This window comes from Hyperoodon ampullatus, assembly GCF_949752795.1.
Source record: "Hyperoodon ampullatus genome assembly, chromosome: 9".
Lineage (NCBI taxonomy): Eukaryota > Metazoa > Chordata > Mammalia > Artiodactyla > Ziphiidae > Hyperoodon > Hyperoodon ampullatus.
The window spans coordinates 98132762-98153456 of record NC_136922.1 but is presented as its reverse complement, the minus strand read 5'-3'; the positions used below and the strand labels follow the sequence as shown (position 1 = coordinate 98153456).

Genomic DNA, 20695 nt, shown 5'->3' with positions numbered 1-20695 from the left:
CAAGCGGAATTGGCTTTGTGCTCTCTGCCTGCTCCCATAGAGCTTTGCATTTACCCCAACTTAGGAATCATTTCACTGTATTACTGTATTTACCTCTCATGCCTTATTGCCCAATGCTAGAAAATATAAATTAATGGGAGCCACAAATGTAAATTTAAATCTTCTTGTAGGCACATTAAAGAAGTAAAAAGAAACAGGAAAAGTTCATTATAATACTGTCTTACTTAACCCAGTGTATTCAGAGTATTATCATTTCAACATATAACCAATGTAAAAATTATTAATGATAACTTTTATATTCTTTATGTAGTAAGTCTTCAAAATTCAGTGTTTCTTTTTTTTTTTTTTTTTTCTTGCGGTACGCAGGCCTCTCACTGTTGTGGCCTCTCCTGTTGCGGAGCACAGGCTCCGGACGCGCAGGCTCAGCGGCCATGGCTCACGGGCCCAGCCGCTCCGCGGCATGTGGGATCTTCCCGGACCGGGGCACGAACCCGCGCCCCCTGCATCGGCAGGTGGACTCCCAACCACTGTGCCACCAGAGAAGCCCAGTGTTTCTTATACTGACAGAACATCTCAGTTGAGACTAGCTGCATTTCAGATGCTCAGTTCCACAAGTGGCCAGTTGCTGCCATATTGTATAGTGTAGTTCTAGACTGTGGTGTCCTTGAGAGTTGGACCCATGTGTGGTTTTTGCTGTATTTCTGACTACCTTTGGTGCTCATTCAGTCTGTGCTTAGGAATGAATAAATGAATGAGTGAATAAAATATACTGGAGGGTTATTGTAGATTAATGTCGGAGCACTAATAACATCAGTGCCTCCTGTGAAGAGAACTAAGGCACATTGACTAAAAAGAGGACCCAAAGGCTGGAAGGATCCTTCATTCCAGTCCTATGGTAGGACAGCTGGGGGTGGGCTTTGAAGAGATAAGTTGCCAGGGATTTATTGCAGGAGACAGTAGGAGAGGAAAATAAGACAGTGGCCAGTCTCCGTCCGTGGTGTACTTTGCAACTGTTATTCCGTGATCCAGAGCACTTGACAGCACCTTTCACTTCTACTGGTAGGCTAAGCTGCTCCTACCACAGTATTGTAATCAAATTTGTAATCAAGTCCTGTGTGCAGCTTCAGTTTGCTGCTTAAACAGTACATTGATATGTTGTATCAGTTGTATAAATTGATACAGTGTGGCTAGCAATTCGTTACAATGTAGTGAATTACTAATGTCCCTATTCTGTGACCCAGCGCTTATCCATTTAGGTATATACAGCTGAGAAATGTTTCATATGTGCCCAAGGAGGCATCTACATGATACTTGTGACATTTTAAAAAATTAAAACCATGCAAACCGCCTACCTGTCTAATCATAGGAGATCAGACAAATATTTTTGACATATTCATTAACTCTGTACAGGAATTAAATGAATCCAGTGAACTAGATTTGTATTTCCAAATGGAAAGTGGTCAGAAATATAATGTTGAGTGAGAAAAGCAAGTTTCGGAACGCCTATTGTTTCAAAATTAAAAATAACATCACACAATTACACAATGTTATATATTTCTCAATGATGCATATGCATGCTATATAAGTTAAAAAAACAAAAAAACTCTAAAGATAAATCCTATGTCCAGAATTGTGTGTACCACTGGTAAGGGGCCTGGGAACAGGTTGGGTCTTCAGAGAGAAATCTAGGGAATATAAACTTCTATAGTTTTTTTGGTTTTTTTGGTAATACAGAGTACTGAATTATAACAATTGGCAATTCTAGATGGAGGTCACAGAGGTGTTATCTTATTCTTTGTTCTTTGATGTATTTTAAATTGTTCTCAATTTCTTTTTTATGCATTCAAGGGATCTCTGGGTCTATATTCAATTTTTTTGAAAGTAAAAATTTAGGATTAAATATGCCAGGGATATTTTTCTTTATTGGTACACACTTCATATGAATTATTTCAATCCTTTGCTGAAAAGAGGATGCACAGGTGGAGAAATATCCTTTTGATGTATACAAGTACAAAAAAGCATTTTATAACTTTGTTCTACATTTCAGGCTAGAATTTTAATCCAGATCCCTACAGGGAAATACCTAATAAACTCTGTGCCCCACTGGACCTTTTGTACCCTTGTGAGTTAAGATAAAAAAGTATTTTTAAAATCTATAGCCTAAGCCTTTCAAAGATGTGTCAGCTGTGGTCTATTTCCGTTCAGGTCAACAATCACTTATGGAATTCCTGTTTGTGGCTTGAGGCTTGGGGATAACTAGGAGATTGTGAGTAATACTTAAGGGGAAGGAGAAAATGACTGCTTCAGACTTTTCAGGATACGGAAGCAGCTGGGAAATGTCCAATTGAATAAATAAACATTCACTGTCATAGGGAGAAAGAACAATCGATGTTTTTTAAATTAAGTTATTAATTTATTGCCTCTCAGCTCCAAGTCCATGCTTCACCATCTGCTCTGTGATAATAAAGCTGAGCCTTTTAAGCATTTCTCCTTTGTAGTGAGTGTGATGTTAAGCTCTGTCAGCAGAGGGCGTGGGAGAGACATTTCTGGATGAAGGGGCTTCTCTTCCTGATTCCAGCATCTTCCCAGACCCTTGCAGGTGGCTTCATAGTGAATCCCAAGGCCAGCACCTCCCTGTGAATGGTGTCCTCCCCTCCTCCACACTTCAGAGGGAGGATTTCCCACCATCGAGACCTTTCCAGTGTTGTCTGCTTCCTAGATCTGGTCTTACTCTATTCTTTACCTCACCACCTCCACCCGCTGTGACTCCAACCCCTGTTACTAATTTTCTCACATTCAGATTACTTTCACTTATTACTTTCTCTGTTTGAATTACTGCATGGTATCTCCTGATGGGACCCTGATGGATACAGAAGGCAAACTGTGTTTCCTCCAGTATGCTAAGATCAATACAAATGACTTTGATATTTAAAAGATCTCTTAGGATCTCTTCAACCCTGTTCTTCGTTTTCTTTCAGTAAGACATGAAGTTAGTCCTGTGAATGGGTCAGTAGACGTGAACATCTCTATGGCTCTTACCGTGTATTTTACTGTGTTGGAAAAGCATGTGCGTTATTGTTCCTGAGGAAGTTGATATTTGAGGTTCTTACACTTATGTTGTTTCATCGTTTATACGTCACTTTGCTTTATTGGGTCAACTCATATGCACAGTGGAGGATTTCTGGTGTAAAAAAAGTAATGTGGACTCTATTACCAAGTGAATCCAGGTTCTAATTCTGGCTTCACTGTTAAAATAATTCTAGTTCTAACTCCATAACACACAAGTGAAAAATCTTATTTTCTAAATTAAGGTTCACACTCTGAAGCCCACAAGAAAATTTATGTAGCTTGGGGCAAATAACTATGTGACTTTGAGCTGATTTCCTTGTCTGTAAATAGGAAATAAAATACAAGCCTTTGAGTTGTTGTAAGGTTAATTATGTGGTAGTAAAGCACCAGTAGCAATGTGTAAATGATCCCATTTGTCTGCTTCCTTGCCAGTATTTGATATAAAATCACCATATTTTATTTCAGCCATTTTAATAAGGATGTAGTGTTATCTTGTGGTTTTGAGTTTCTCTGATAACTAATGATGTTTAACACTTTTTCTTGTGCTTATTTGTCACCTCTATAGCCTCTGTTTTCCTTTTAAAAATTTCCTAAAAATAACATTTCTTGTAATTTTCTTACAAGTTTCTGGGGGGAAAAAAAACAGGAAAAAAAATGACCTGTTTCAGGTTTTTCTTTTGGTATTTGCCATAGCAATTGCATCTGAGCCTTCAAATCAGGGTTTCTTTGCCAGAAATTATTTCACATATTCAGTTACCCCAGGTCCTTTCTAATATTTTGGTTTCATGTTTCCTTTGATTTAGGAATAACCAAAACAAACAAACAAACAAACAAGGAAACCCAAACTCAAGCCCAAGCAATAGAACTGCTCTGAACAACACTTATTAACATCACATCTATCCTATAAACTGTATTTTGTGTTATAAATTTTTATTAAACTGTTTTGATAATGCCTTTAATTTTTCACTACCATTAGTATAAAATATTTCCACTATACAGAGACCCCTTGAGGCAAATCCAATGTGGAGAAAAGTGGGAGAAGAGCTACTGAAACTTTACATGTCTCATTGTAAGGACAATGGCAGGCCCATAGGGTTATAATATAAATGGGACACTAAAATGTGAAGGATGATAGAGGGCCAAGAATAGCAAGAAATATTTTATGGAATGTGGACAAAACTACAGTAGAGGGAATAGTAAACAGTTATAAACAGTACCAGTGTTTGTCAGTTGCTCAAGACAGGAAACTGAGGGTCATCTCTGATGCCCTTTGCACCATCCTCCACATCCAAGTCTCTCAGCCGATCCAGTCACTTTCAACTCCCAATATATGTTGAAGTACATCCAAGTTTCTCTGCCTTAAGTGCTGCAACTCTAGTCTAAGCCACCTTCTCCCCTGATGACTGCAGGTCTCCTAAGTAATGTCATTACTTACACTCTTGCCTCCCTCTAATCTGTTCTCAATGTAAAAGGAAGAAAGTTCTTTAACACAGAGGTCAGAATAGAACACTCTGAAACTTAAAACCCATCATGGCTTCATTTTATACTTGAGGTCGGTTCTGTACCATGGCCTGCTTAATATGGTTCTTGACTGCCTCTCAGTTTTATTTCTTAAAGCTATTCCCTTATCTGATTAAACTACAAAGCAACTGGCTTTCTTTTAAGTATTTACAAAAAGAGCTTTTTCATGCCCTGATAAGTCATGTTTTAAAGAGTAAGGCTAATTCACCTCTAAGAATGTCCCCAGATAAAACTTACAAACTAAGAAATGTGGTAAGGCATTTATTCATCCCCTTGAAGCTCTTTAAGTGTGCTTTGTTCCACCTGGTTATAACTTTTGGCCTGAAGAAACCCTAGTATGAATTGTTGGGTAATTATCTCTTGCTTTTAACAGGAATCCAATGATGATTCTTCTTTTCATCTATTTCTAGAAATATTATCTCTAATTCCTCTCCCCTTATTCTTACTGATAGCTGTCAAACAGTCCTCCCCCAAAACTTTTTTTTTTCCTAACCAGGAAGAAGAATTAGCTTGACTCTGCTAAGTTAGAAAAGGAGTGTAGTGAATTATAAAATTATAATTTGTGAAATTCTTACATTAGTTGGTAGTAAAAATATGTAATTTTTTCTGTTTCTAGTTTTTCTGTATTAAGGCCCAATTGCTGAAATTATCCTATCATTACTATTTAGATTTAAGGATTATTGTTTAAAAGAACAGGTTTGTTTGCTAGAAACTCTCAGTAAATTGCATTAAAATATTTTGTCAAAGGTACTTGGAAAGGTACAGATATGATCCGATTAAGTATTTTTTTCTTCTATCTCTACAAAATAAGATAAGTGTATCACTTGTGTAACAAATATCTGATTTTCACACATTTTCACTATTAATAGATGGAAAAATAAATCTCTCAATTGAAATATGTCTTGCCTATAAGTTCTGAGATCTGATACCACTGATCCAGAAAAAAAAAAGGAGAGGTGAAGGAATTCTGGTGCTGAACGAGCAGGCAGCGGAGGTAAATTGGTTCCATGGCTTCTGCCTTCCTCCATTACGTAACACATTTGCATCAACAAAGTGAGTTTTGTTTAAAGGCTCTTACTTGTGCCAAGCGAGCCAGCCACCGTCATTGCTCTTTTCTTCTATTCCAGCTCTTCTTGGTAGTTCTGGGCATTTAATTATTTTTGCTCATTCATAGACATCTGCCACATCTCATTTTGTCACTGCCGCTTTACCAGTGTTTGTACATTATGAAATGAATTGAGCTAATAATAGAAGTTGTCATTTTTCATGTTCCCTGTCTATGGTGGTAACTTTAATGGTGGTTTCTCATCTGTCCTGGGAGATGATGTGAGCTATCAGCACACAGTCAGAAAGACCTGACTTTGACTGTTGTCACTAGTGGCAGTAATTTAGTTATAGGGTCTCAAATGAGTAGGAGGCACAAATAGAGAGGGTGTGGGATCATGCTGGAAGATCACGTGGAATATCATAGATATTAATACATGTCCGGATGGTAGGAGAGATCTTATTGAGAATTCAAAAAGTCTAAGAGAGAGGATAAGATGGTAGGTTTGCATCTGGGATAGATTGGAAGGCAATTTATTTATTTATTTATACACATTTATTGGAGTATAATTGCTTCACAATGCTGTGTTAGGTTCTGTTGTACAACAGAGTGAATCAGCCATATGCATACCTATATCCCCATATCCCCTCCCTCTTGAGCCTCCCTCCCACACTCCGCATCCCACCCCTCTAGGTCGTCGCAAAGCACCGAGCTGATGTCCCTGTGCTATGCAGCTGCTTCCCACTAGCTATCTATTTTACACTTGGTAGTGTATATATGTCCATGCTCCTCTCACTTTGCCCCAGCGTCCCCTTCCCCCTGACCTCCGTGTCCTCAAGTCCATTCTATATGTCTGCATCTTTATTCCTGCCCTGCCACAAGGTTTGTCAGTACCATTTTTTTTAGATTCCATATATATGTGTTAGCATACGGTATTTGTTTTTCTCTTTCTGACTTACTTCACTCTGTACAACAGACTCTAGGTCCATCCACCTCACTACAAATAACTCAATTTTGTTTCTTTTAAGGCTGAGTAATATTCCATTGTATATATGTATATAAGAAGACACATCTTCTTTAACCATTCATCTGTTGATGGACATTTAGGTTGCTTCCGTGTCCTGGCTATTGTAAATAGTGCTGCAGTGAGCATTGTGGTACATGTCTTTTTTTGAATTACGGTTTTCTCAGGGTATTTGCCCAGTAGTGGGATTGCTGGGTCATATAGTAGTTCTGTTTTTAGTTTTTCAAGGAACCTCCATACTGTTCTCCATAGTGGCTGTATCAATTTACATTCCCACCTAACAGTGCAGGAGGGTTCCCTTTTCTCCACACCCTCTCCAGCATTTATTGTTTGTAGATTTTTTGATGTTGGCCATTCTGACTGGTGTTAGGTGATACCTCATTGCAGTTTTGATTTGCATTTCTCTAATGATTAGTGGCGTTGAGCATCTTTTCATGCGCCTCTTGGACATCTGTATGTCCTCTTCGGTGAAATGTCTATTTAGGTCTTCCGCCCATTTTTTGATTGGGTTGTTTTTTTTTTTTATATTCAGCTACATGGGCTGTTTGTATATTTTGAAGATTAATCCTTTGTCTGTTGATTTGTTTGCAAATACTTTCTCCCATTCTGAGGGTTGTCTTTTTGTCTTGTTTTGATTTCCTTTGCTTTGCAAAAGCTTTGAAGTTTAATTAGGTCCCATTTGTTTATTTTTGTTTTAATTTTCATTACTCTAGGAGGTGGGTCAAAAAAGATCTTGCTGTGGTTTGTGTCAAAGAGTGTTTTTCCTATGTTTTCCTCTACGTTTTATAGTGTCTGGTCTTACATTTAGGTCTTTAATCCATTTAGAGTTTATTTTTGTGTATGGTGTTAGGTAGTGGTCTATGGAAGGCAATTTAGCTAGGACATAAGTTGCTTTGTTAATTCACCTGACATTGGTAGCTAGGTAGAATGTAGTTTCTGGGTGATAGTCTTGCTTTTAAATTGGAATTTTTGAGAATAGCGATGAGCAGTCTGCCTTACAGCTGGATATGGTGGGACAGCCTGCTGAGGTGTAAGTGGTCCTCCGGTTTGGGCATTAGGAGTGATTTTTGCTGAGTAGGGGATATTTGCCATTGTCTATGGATATTTTTGGTTGTCACAACTCGGGTATGACTGGCATCTAGTGAGTAAGGCCAAGGACACTGCTGAACACCCTACAATGTACTGGATGACCCCTTACAACAAAGGCCCAGATTGTGAATAGTAGCAAGGTTGAGCAACCCTGTATTATAACCAACACCAACAAAGGTCTATTATATGTTTCCTTATTCGCTGTGGATTGAGTAGGCATATTTGCCATCTTGTCCCTAAAGAATGGCCAGTCTTTAGTAGAAATTTAATGATTGAGAATGCACTCAGCCTTAAGTATTCCTAACAACTCACATTAGGACAGACTTGCATATGCTAGCTTAATTTACAAGACCCTGTTTTTCTGCACTGCCTCCCTCTTGGCAGTTTTTACACATGATGAGCTTTACTCATCTTTAAGAAAAATTTCCCCATGCCACTTTAGGATAGACAGGCAGTTTGATGTTTGGTTGTTTCTAAGATTTCTTAGTAATGAGGTATTTGGTGTCACTAAGTGTTAAGGCGGTACCTGATTGTAGACTTTATAAAGAGCATCAAAGATGACTAAATGTCACACTTTATCTCCACAGCACATAACTAGGAGAGGGGGAGGTAGAAGGTGGTAGGGAGAAAGGGTAATAGCATTTACACAGCAGCATATACCTAAAGGTAATAAAAATTTTTTGTTACATGGCGTGAACTAGCCCATTAGGGCTAGCACGGCACTGTGCATGTAGATGCTCAATATAAATACCATTTGCTTTTTATTTGAAATAAGGATAATTCTGTGTTACTGACTTAACTAAAATTGAAAGAGTATTCCACTCACTGTTTGTGGGATATTACAAATAATGTGAGCTCTCTTAATAATTGCACATAAGTATACTGTAAATTAAACCTTTCATCTAAAACTCTGAAAGAGTTACCTAAACAGCACTTAATTATGCATCTTGGTGCTCCTGTGAGCAAAGTAAATTGTTGCCCTCTCTTTCAGAGAGCTCATATTTCCATGAAAGGCTTTGAATGAAAGCTTTTCCCCAAGAAATAAAATCCCCATAGGGAAAGCATGCTAATCCGTCTGTTAACCATGACCACGGACTGACTAATTTGGATCGTAATCAAGGCTTTGCAGATGAGAGTGTGTACAAATAATAAGCCAACTACCTACAAAAATATATACCTCCTTTTAAGGCCTTGATGCAGTATAGACTTGAGGCATAATAAGGTAGTATTCTCCAACCAAGAGGAAGATTCTGTGTCTTTGAAGTAGAAATTAAGATTTGGATTAGTTAAACCTCCTTCAGATTCAAATGACAGAGAACCCAACTCAAACTGGCCTGAGCCAAAGAAGGGAACTTGTTAGCTCATGTAGGGTTGGCCCAAAAGTTCGTTCGGGTTTTTCATAACATCTTATGGAAAACCCTGAACAAACTTTTTGGCCAACCCAATAATTAAAAAGGCTATTGCTAGGACTGTGGGGACTCAAACAGTACTCTTATCTCCTAGTTTTACCCTCCTGTATTGGCTACATGCTCTGGGCTGTTATGATAGCCCATCATAGATCCAAGCTTACACAGTCTCTCAGGTGACAGGATAGCAGAAAAGGGAACCTGGGAAGTCTCCTTAGGTTTCATTACCTTTGATTGGATCACATCTCTGTCTCTGAATCAGTGCCCCCAGGCAGGAGATGTAACAGCATGAACTGAGCTGTGTGCCAAATCTGAATTTGGGTGTAGATTTAACGCCACTTATGGGCTGCGAGTGCAAGAGCAGCGTTCCCTTGAAGAAAATTAGTTATGGAAAAAATAGATCTTTCTCCTAACCCTGTCCCCTTCTGCAGGAGTACCACTGTAACCATTTCTTGTGCTTAAAATTGTGTAAATGTAAAAATCAATACCTTTATTACTGTATATATAGTTGATAGTATCTTAGATGTATTTTTCCCTTGTTTTTATCATTGACCAATATATTTAACACTCCCCACTCGTGAAGGTCTCCAAGGAAGATCCTGTAACTTCTCTTGTAAATCACAGAAATATCCTAAACAGACATTCTGTTTTTTATGAAGTATTTAAGAAATACTAAAAGTGAACACCTAAATGTGTTTAAGGATAATAGTTCATTAAAGGAAACCTTCCATGAGTCCTTATATAAAATGTATTTCTTATTAGGCTTCATGATATGGTTGAAGTTTTAACATGGCAGAGAATACTTACAGGTCAATGTTTTTAAGCAAGAGATATTTCTGGAAGAATTAATTGATTTAGACCTTCTTGGCTGCCATTAAGTATAAAATATGAAGTACAGCTTTATATTAGCATTGTCCCTAGTGATGAAAATTGGTTAAAAGCACTTATCTTCACTGCAAAATGGATTAAAGACTTAAATGTAAGACCTGAAAGTGTACAACTCCTAGAAGGAAATATAGGGGAAAAGCTTCTGGACACTGGTCTTAGCAATGATTGCATAGACCTGACGTCAAAAAACAAACAAAGCAAAATTAGATAAATAGGGCCATATCAACTAAAAAGCTTCTGGACAGCAGAGGAAATGAGCAAGAGTGAAAAGGCAATCTACAGAATGGGAGAAAATATTTGCAAGCCTTATATATAATAGGGGATTAATTTCCAAAAATGTAAGTATCTCCAACAACTCAGTATCCAGAAAAAAAATCAAATAACCCAATTAAAAATTGGATAAGGAACTAAATAGACATTTCTGCAAAGAAGACCTGCAAATGGCCAACAGGTATATGAAAAGATGCTCAACGTTACTAATCATTAGGGAAATGCAAATCAAAACCATAATGAGATACCTCTTCAAACCTCTTAGTTTGGCTATTATCAAAAAAAAAAAAAAAAAAAAAAGACAGCAGGTATTCGTGAGGAGGTGGAGAAACTCAAACCTTACTTCGCTGTTGGTAGGAATGCAAAACAGTGCAGCCGCTAGGAGGAAGAGTATAAAAAGTTAAAACAGAACTACCATATGACTCAGCAATCCCACTTCTGGCTGTTTATTCAAAAGAATTGAAGTTAGATGCTTAAAGATATAGCTGCACTTCCATGTTCACTGCAACACTGTTCAAGATAGCCAAGACCTGGAAATAACCTAAATGTCCATTGATGGATGAATGGAAACATGGAATATACAGATAATGGAATATTATTCAGCCTTAAAAAGGAAGGAAATCTAGCAATATGCAACAACATGGCAGAAACTGAAGGACATTATACGATATGAAAGAAGCCAGTCCCAGAAAAACAGATTATTTCATGATTCCCCTTATATGTGAAGTTTAAAACAGTTAAACTCAGAGAAGCAGAGGATAGAATAGTGGTGGCCATGGGCTCGGGGCAGGGGCAGATGGGGAGTTACTGTTCAACAGAAGTCAAGTTTCAGTCACGCAAGGCGATTAAGTTCTAGAGATCTGCTGTACAGTGTTGTGCCTGTAGTTAATGATACTGTATTAACTTAAATTTTAACAGGGTAGATCTCACGTTACCTGTTCTTACTGCAATAAAAATAAAAGACAAACCACTTAATCTCTGTAATGCCTGATAGTGAACTTTCTGATATCCGAGTAGTTGTGTCTGTCCTCACATGTTTAATCAGTGACTATCACTTCTTAACAAAGAATGTGTACTTGTTGGTAGACTGTTTCTGAGGCTAGTCCAGAAGGTACCCCCCACCCTTTTTTTTTTTCCAGCCACACTAGCTCATATGGGTAGAAGAATAGAAGTTGGGAATTATGTGGTTTACTGTTGTTTCTAAGGCAGGGAGAGAATCCTGGCTTAAACCAGTAATAGCAATAGACTAGATTGATTTCAGGTACACAAAGACTAATTGTATCTTTGGAGTACTAGGGAAGAAGGACCTATGTTAGGAGTAAACAGGGTCTGGCTAACTGGAGGTATTTAGCTGTCCAGGAATTCTGTAAGACATCTTCTACGTGAGATTCTGGATCTTTGCTTTCCTCCAGATTAATGTAGGCACCTTCAACTCAATCCTGACCAAGTCTGTCAAAATATTTGATTTCTTCTCCTAATAATGGGATTGGATCTGAAATTATTCTTGTCACCTTATGTGTATTTTCCTTTTTAGTTATTATTATTGGTTTTAAAATTGTAATTACAATATAATTCATATTTCTTGTAAAAATATTTTTAGCAGCACAGTGTTTAATGTAAGAGTGAAAAAGTGTCTTCCATGATCCCATGCCTATTCCTTATAAATAATTAAGGTTAAAGAGTTCATTGTGTGCAACACAGAAGTGGCCTTGGACTTGGATTAGCAAACTAAGAAGACATGATAGGCTTTACCCAACACTGAGTTTACTTAGCTTTAAGGAGGAGTTCAAGACAGGTAATAAATATTGATTGTTTACAAAAATAGTGAATGTCTAGTTACTTCCCAGGAGTGACTTTCAAACATTCTGGTCACTCCTTGTTTGGTATGCTTCTGACCAGAAAGACATTGATTCTTGGGTCTCTTGAGCTGTTATGCCTTGCTGTTGTTATGAGCTTCCTCAGGGTGTAGGTCTAGTGTCCTTTCTCCAGTGTGGGTGCATCTTATTAATGCTGATCACTGACTACTTGGATAAGCATTCTTGACATAGTAACCTTGGTACAATTCTTAGTTTTATTGAATTAGGCATACTTGTATATATTCTCTGAGTTGCTGTTGCAAGGAAGATTTGACCAAAAGTTAAAGTTTTAAATAACATATCTTATAAGAGGTAACATATAAATACATATAAGAGCTACTTTTTTTTTTTAATGGCTCCATACAGGGCCTTGATATATTTATTTTACCAATATTCAAGTGATGACCATTTAAGTTTGCTAACAGCTTTTTCAGGATTACACATAATATCACAGTGACTGTCCTTGTACATACGCCCTTGTGAATTTGGGCAAGTTTTATAGGCTACATAGCATTTCTGGATCAAAGGACCTACACATTGAAATTTTTATAAATCTGCCAAACTGTCTCTCAAAATTATAATTTTATCAACAGCATGTAAGAGAATATGTTTTCCCATGCTACTTCCTTCTGGTTTTATCTTTGTTGTCTCTCTCCAGTTCCTGAAAAATTTTGTGAGTTTGGTAAAATATATATAATACTCTCTTTTGCATTGGAATCAGCACACTTGGGATTCGCTCAGTCATAGTACTAATAAGTGGCTGATGCAGATTGGAATCAAAATCCTTTATGTCTAGTGTTCTTTCAGTTGACTGACACTGAAAAATGTTTCTTTGATTTTACTTTATTTTTTCTTACATCTTAATACTTGGAACCAATATAATAGTCTACTTTTCAGAAAGTCAAATCATTTCTGTCCAACTTTATTCAACAGAAATTAATGAACTAACCAGTTAACCTCTGATTGTGAGTGGAGCTCTTCATTATTTGTCAGTAACAGTAACTTATGCCAGGTTAAAAAAAATATCAGTTTAAGATGTATTTAGTATGCTTATTGGTAGTACCAATATATAAAGTTGATGTAGAGATTCTAATGTATTTTAGTCTTCAGCTGTTTATCAGCCTGATGCATAGTAAATAACTATTCAACCATTGAAACTGTAGTATTTGATAAATCTGCAAAAATTTTGCTGTATGAGCCAATGACATTTTTACATTAAAGATAACTCATGCAGTAACTTCTTTTCATTAAAGCGTGGGACAATTTAAATGATGATGGAGTGAACATATTTTTGAGGCTGATTTGTGATTTATCAAAAATATCTTATTTGAGAGTGTCCTCTACTACTGATTTTTTTTAGTCGGTCACTTTCATTAATAGTGATTTGTTTACTCAGCTTTCAAATTGCTACCAATGAATTCATGCCAACATATGTAATACATGCTTGAAATTTTGTTTTCCAAATGCAGTTTTATTTAAGTATGTGGAAAATATTTCATTAATAAGATTTAAAAGTGGCAGAGTATATCTTTTTTGTTAAGCTTTATTGACAACAAAACAAAATAGTTTTAGGGACAGACTGGAGCTTGTTTTTTCTTTCAGATGGATTGCACCCCAATCCCAGCTTCTAGGTAATGAAAGAGTGGTCCACAGATTGCATCACGGTTATTTTAACTCTTTTAGCCATTTAAAACAGGAATAGATGTGGACACATTTACTTCCTAAGACTTAGGTATTTCTCTTTTATTAAACTGCTTAAATACCAATTTAAGTCTGGCTGTGAGAAATAACAGGCAGGAGAAAACAATTTTGGATTATCAAAGTAACACTGATTTTAGCTGAGCTAGAGTTAATAATACACAGTTTTACAGATTTGTCCACTGAAATTAATCGCCCCTGTCCCAGTCCTCCCATCGTGTTTCATTGCTTCTGTCATAGCCCTCATCAGTGTCTACAGCACAATGTATATACGTGCTTCTCTTTCTCCTTTTTCCACAATAGTGTGAGTCTGGAGAACTAGTTCTTTCTGTTATTCATCTTTCTATTCTGCTTAGGGCCTGCCACGTGATAGGTATAAATGTTGAATTCAACTGATATTTGTAAAATAATATAGTGCAAAACCATGACAAGTCATTCTATTTGATAATCTTTGGCCACTACTTCTAGATGTTCATTTTACTTCAGTGAATCAATTTTACATAAAAAGATCTTACATAAAACGATACACTAGACTTGTTAATTTTGTCTACAGACAAATGTTTTATATACTCTGAGGGTAATTACTGACAGTTTATCATCTGTTTCTATTTATCAGTCTTTTCCATCTCCCTATTCATTTGTTCTGCAGCATCTTGTGTATGTGAGATTATCTCTCCATTTAGCTTTTGATGTTTTTGAACTTTTAGTTTTTGGTATTTAGGAAATATGCAGGATATTTTGTGATCTTCTGCAGGTTATGTTTGTGGTATAATTTGAATTTGGGTCCCTTTCCTTAAAGGGAAATATGTGTTGTCGGTAATTGGTAAAATGAGATGTCCCTCTTAGATATCTTGTAAAAACTCTTATTTTTGTTTTGCGCTTTTTAAGGACCCTAGGCTTTTCTTTTCTAGAAAAACAATGCTTTTTAGACTTTATTTTCATTCTAACAGGAATGGAGGAAGAGGACTAATGAATGCTTTAGTCTGTTGAATGCTTACTATGTTCCAGTATTGTGATGAGCACTGTTATAATTATTAAGTCATTCATTGCTTAATAACTCTGTCAAAGGTGATACTATTACCATTTACAGATGAAGAAGCTGAAGAATTTCTTTTTTTTTTCCCACTTGGCCTCTGTTTTATTTCTGATATAATGTAAGACACAGAAAACTATTTCCCGTGTATCATTGATTAGTGGTAAATTCTTTGGGACCTTTTCTCATGCCAGTATGGTCAATTAGCTATCTTTTCCAATATTCCACCTAGAAATTTGGAGGTAGATTTTATAAACACTCTTTTAAATGTGTAGCTAAATTTGCAAAAAGGGAAAGTGATTTCATAAGTGCAATAAAATGAAGAAGTAGCTCAAAAAAATATAGTTGTCTCTCAGTATCCGTGGGAGATTGGTTCCAGGAGCCCCTGAGATACCAAAATCCACAGATGCTCAAGTCACTAATATAAAATGGTGCAATACAGGAATTCAGCCTCCTTCCACAGATTTAGCAGGGGACCAAATTTGAAACCTTTGGATATGAAGGGCCGACTATAGTTTATTTCTTCTGAAACTGCTGGTGTCCCAGGTCTTTGCTGATTTTTATGACCTAATGATTGGTTTTAACAGCTATGTGGGGACGGAGGCAAGGCTTTGGTCTGTTCAGGGTGAGGAATTAGAATCTCAGGCATCTCAGCATTCACTCTTATATCGCCCAGGATTTTTTTAAAAAAAGTTTGATTTGAAACTATTAAGTAAAGGATATATTTTTTTTAAATAAAGGGATGAATTGATGCTAAGATACTGACCATTTCTAGGAAAATTAGAAATTAGAGAAGTAACAACGACAAAAATAGTAGACCATGGACTAAGAAAATTTCAAGGAATGATTGACCAGCAGCATCAAATCCTAGGGTGATACTAGGGGGAAAGCACGGTAAGCCAAGAGATAAAAAGGCCCAGTTAGAGAGGCAGCTGGGGCTCTTTTGCCTTATCTGATTATCTTAGTGCTTCCCAAGTTTCAGTCAATTTTGTACCAACTTCTCAATTTTTACAGTCACATATATCTAGATTATTAGTTACCTCATACTTTAAAATAAATTTATGATGTTATGCTTATGATTTATTTTTAAAAGAAATCTTTCATATCACAGTAAAATATGGAAACCCTTAATACCTGCCATAAATAGAAATTTTCTGTAAAAATTAATAAAATAAGGGAGCAAGGGTCTTGCCTGGTGGCACAGTGGTTAAGAATCTGCCTGCCAATGCAGGGGACACGGGTTCGATCCCCAGTCCGGGAAGATCCCACAGGCCGCAGAGCAACTAAGCCCGTGAGCCGCAACTACTGACCCTGCACTCTAGAGCCCACAAGCCACAACTACTGAGTCCGCGTGCTGCAACTACTGAAGCCCGCGCACCTAGAGCCCATGCTCCACAACAAGAGAAGCCACCACAATAAGAAGCCCGCGCAGTGCAACTAGAGGAAACCTGCGGGCAGCAGTGAAGACCCAACGCAGTGGAAAATAAATAAAATAAATAAATAAATAAAGTAAGGGAGCAAAGTTATAAGCTATGTCCTGTTACCTGTTTTTGAGCCCGAGGCCTACCTTCTGTTATAAAGAAGGAAAAACAAGCTTTAAGAGTTACTGAAGCCATCATATACAGTCTTCTCCTTTATTTAATAAGGGGAATTGGAAAAGATGGAAAAAGGAAATACGCTTTGTCTTAGGTGATTCTGTCTCGCTTGTGTGTGTGATGTGTAGGATCGTTTTCAGTACCAGCAGTGTCACTGGCTGAATGTGAAATGATCCAAGGCGGGGAGCATGAGTGTGTGTGTGTGCGTGTGTGTGTGTGTGTGCGTGTGTGTGTCTGAGTGCCTTTTAACGTTCATCCTTTGAAAGACACTGCTCTAAGCTTCCTATATTGAAATATTCTTTGTTTTTTTCTTTTTGAAGCTCTTTTAAGAGCCTGTGCTGATGGAGGTGCCAACCGCTTATATGACGTCACGGAAGGAGAGAGGGAAAGGTATGCTTTCTTTCAGCCAGTGTCTGTTATATCAGTTCTGCTCTTGAGCTTGTTTTTTTCTCTTCTTAGTAAATGGTGACTGTTCATTTTCCTTCAAATTCTTTTTACAGAAAACCACCTCAGGGAGAGAGCTGCTTAACCATGTTGTATTATTTCTTTGCTTTGAATGGTATCTGCTAGTAGAAATAGGCCAATCTTATTCTTATTTAAAAAAAGAAAAACATTCTACTATTTCAAAGTCTCATTAAGTAGCATTATCAAATATCAATATTTGTGAGGACTTTGAACATTGACTAAAATAATGGTAATTTGAGTTTTTATTCAAACAGTTTGAAGGAATACAAACTGATCTCATATAAAAGATATATATTGCTGTAGAAGGTTCAAGATTTTTTTATTAGCAATGAGTAAAAACTCAGTATAATTTAACTTCTGAGTTATGCACACATATATTTTTAAGAGATAAATAATTTATTTCTTAATGATTTGTTATCTGTGCTCTCTGGTTTTCCTGATCTTTGCATGGTGAGCTATTTTTAGATGTGAGAATACGTTTGATGAAAGCACAGTTTAAATCTAGCTCATTGCCAGCATGTGTATAGTTCATCCTCTTGGCAAACACAAGAATTTATAGTCTAGATATAAGTAGACTAGCTATGAAATTTAGTTCTGCTCCTACCATGTGTTATTAAATGTACTGAAATGTTTATAGTTTGAGAAATCACCTCCTTGCTGCAAAAAATAAAAAATATTTGATGCAGCATACTGTAGCTGTGAATTTAAATACATGTATTTTGAAATGATGTAAAACACATCTTTATGGCATCAAAATTTTTACTTCACATTTTTAATATTGGAGCTGCTTTTTTTGAAAGCAGCTGGTTGCCCATAGAAGGAAGGCAAGAGATTGGGCATGTCTGGATGCATTATCAAAGAATATAGCCACAGTGACAGCTAGGAAGACAATTTAAATTCTTAACATTTTGTGCGTCTTTTTAAACTTTATGGATTCCTCTGACTGTATTCTCGAAGACTTGACATGGACGGTGTGTGAAAAAATACTCAAGTATGTGTATAGAAGTGTCTGGGCCAGTTGCTTCAGAGAGGAGCGTAATGGCCATGTGGGCAAGATATGAATTGGGGGCTGTTTGTTTCATGTCTATAGTCTGCTTAGTGGCCAGCAGTCTGGTACTGAGTGCTTTTTCTCTTGGTGGTGGGTGTAGCCCATGAACATAATTATATGAACAGGAGCCGTGCAAGGGTATTAACGCAGTACTTCCCAACTCTTCCGTGATCATAAGAACCATCTAGAATGCCTATGAAAAAATAGATTTCTGTACTGATTAATTTTATTGGATTGGGCTGGCCACTAATAAGAAATATAACATCCAACACGTTTACTCGCATTTGAAAGTAGTGTACATCGCCAGATTTGGGAATGGGTGCCGTTATTTTTGCCCAAATTTCGAGATAATCATTTCTTAACACATTTATAAGTAATCTTACGGAAATCTTCCAAGAAGATTTATATGATTTATCTAACATCCATTTGTCCATATATGAAGATGTTTAAGAAGAAGGTGTGTTCGTTGTTGATTTTCGAGTTGTAATAACATGTTTGCCGTGATGCATAGTCTGATGCTTAGGGACGTGGCTGGCTGGGGTGAAGATAGAGTCCCTAATAGGGAGATGAGTGAAGCTAACTGTTTCATGTGGGAATTAAAAGTCTTGGAATAAATCTCATTAAATCCAAACCCTACCCAGTTAAACTAATTGGACATAGGTGACTAAACATGGTTCCTCTTAACTGTATTTTTAACAGAAAGGCTTTACAATGGAAATGGAAAAAATATTCATGAGTTTTGAAAAGTCAAGTTAGGGTTGTGGACCACTGCTCTGCTTGTTCTTATTTTTTTATTTATTCAGTGTGCTAATCTACAATGTAATACCTTATAATTATGCAATAAAACATGAATATGTAGAGAATCATCTCCAGTTGAAGAGAAAGTGAGCTCTTTACACATTAGGAATGGAAAGAAGGAAGGCTGATGTAGACAGTAACAGAGGAGCAGGGTTTGCCGAGGGATAGCGCTGAAGCAAAACTCAGTGGTGACCTTACGTCTGATCCTGTACCGAATGCATTCAGTCTTCTACATCTTTCACAAATGTTTGTCTTTGTTTCGACTTTGAAAGTCACCTCTCTCCATTTACCAGGTGTTTTTTTTTTTAAAATAAAGAAGCCCTTAACGTTTTTGTTTATTGTGAAAACAATTCATGGTGATTTGAGTATATGCTAGTGAGTTGGGAGAAACAAAAAGAAAAAAATAAAAGTATCTGTTATTGGGACTTCTTTTGTGGTGCAGTGGTTAAGAATCCGCCTGCCAATGTAGGGGACACGGGTTCCATCCCTGGTCCAGGAAGATCCCACATGCCATGGAGCAACTAAACCCGTGCGCCACAACTACTGAGCCTGTGCTCCACAACTACTGAGCCTGTGCTCTAGAGCCCGTGAGCCACAACTACTGAGGTTGCATGCTGCAACTCCTGAAGCCCAAGCACCCTAGAGCCCACGCTCTGCAACAAGAGAAGCCACCGCAATGAGAAGCTCGCACACTGAAATGAAGAGTAGCCCCTGCTTGCTGCAACTAGAGAAAGCCTGTGCATAGCAACAAAGACCCAGTGCAGCCAAAAAAATATATATATATGTTATTTTTTCCTAAGTAGCAAAGAGTTGCATTGAGTTCTGCCATTTGGAGTTCAGAAAATATGACTAATTTTTCTTGCTCAAGTGAATGTAAGCTCAGTGAATGTAAAGTCCCTTGTGCCTAGAAAATTGCCTGAGAATATTAGATACTCAAAAAATATTTGTTAATAAGTATTTGATTACAGTTACTCTGTTCTCTCTCACCGTAAGATTTTGAGTGACTTTGATGACCTGTGTATTTTCAATAACTAGATTACCTCTGCTCTGAGAGCTGATAGGTTCTGATTCAGGTGTGTGTTCAGTCTGTACATCAAACTGAGGCAGGGTGAAGACCCAGTCAAGGAGACGTAGAATGGGCACCGCCAATGATATTTGGATCCTAGCTGTGGTTGTGGACTTGAGATTAAAGAGGAAGACATTTTATGAAGACTCAATCTTTGTACTGTACTCCTGTACTCTTTTTTTTTTTTTTTTTTACTGTACGCGGGCCTCTCACTGCTGTGGCCTCTCCCGTTGCAGAGCACAGGCTCCGGACGCGCAGGCTCAGTGGCCATGGCTCATGGGCCGTGCCGCTCCGCGGCATGTGGGATCTTCCCGGACCGGGGCACGAACCCGTGTCCCCTGCATCGGCAGGCGGACTCCCAACCACTGCACCACCAGGGAAGCCCTGTACGCCTCTACTCTTAATTGACTGTTTTCCTAACCCCAGATGTCTGTTTTTGGAAATGTGGGGTAGTAGGTTTGGGTATCAGTTGTGTGGGCTAATACCCCCAATTCTACAGCTCCAGCTTGATACTGACTCAAGTCTCATGTTTATATTCTGGTAGTGGTCTGTGATGAAAAAGTCCATTGGTGGGCTCACAACATCTGCCTCCTGTCTTCTCCCAAGTAGGTAAAACCCACCGTTGGTCAGAACCAGGATGGAGAAGCCTGGCCCCATGATCAGAATAATCACAGGATACAGAGATGAGGGTGAAAAAAATAGAAGAGAAGCAGGGTAGGATTTGCTAGGAAGATTTTACGGAGCAGATTTTTTTCTTGCTCATCATTGATAGGCATTGGAGGTTTGTTTTGTTTTTCTAGCGATGGTTTTATTGACACTGTATT

General features: G+C 37.6%; 1 protein-coding gene across 1 annotated transcript in view; it reads left to right on the top strand.

Annotated features, from left to right (window-relative positions):
• Positions 1 to 20695, top strand: part of TPK1 (thiamin pyrophosphokinase 1) — a gene marked incomplete at both ends in the record, with an annotated part of 342964 nt that overhangs the window by 104097 nt on the left and 218172 nt on the right. Inside the window, one exon of the mRNA XM_079711871.1 lies at positions 16815 to 16884. Within this exon, the coding sequence (XP_079567997.1) occupies positions 16815 to 16884 (70 nt within the window). The remainder of the gene's footprint in view (positions 1 to 16814; positions 16885 to 20695) is intronic.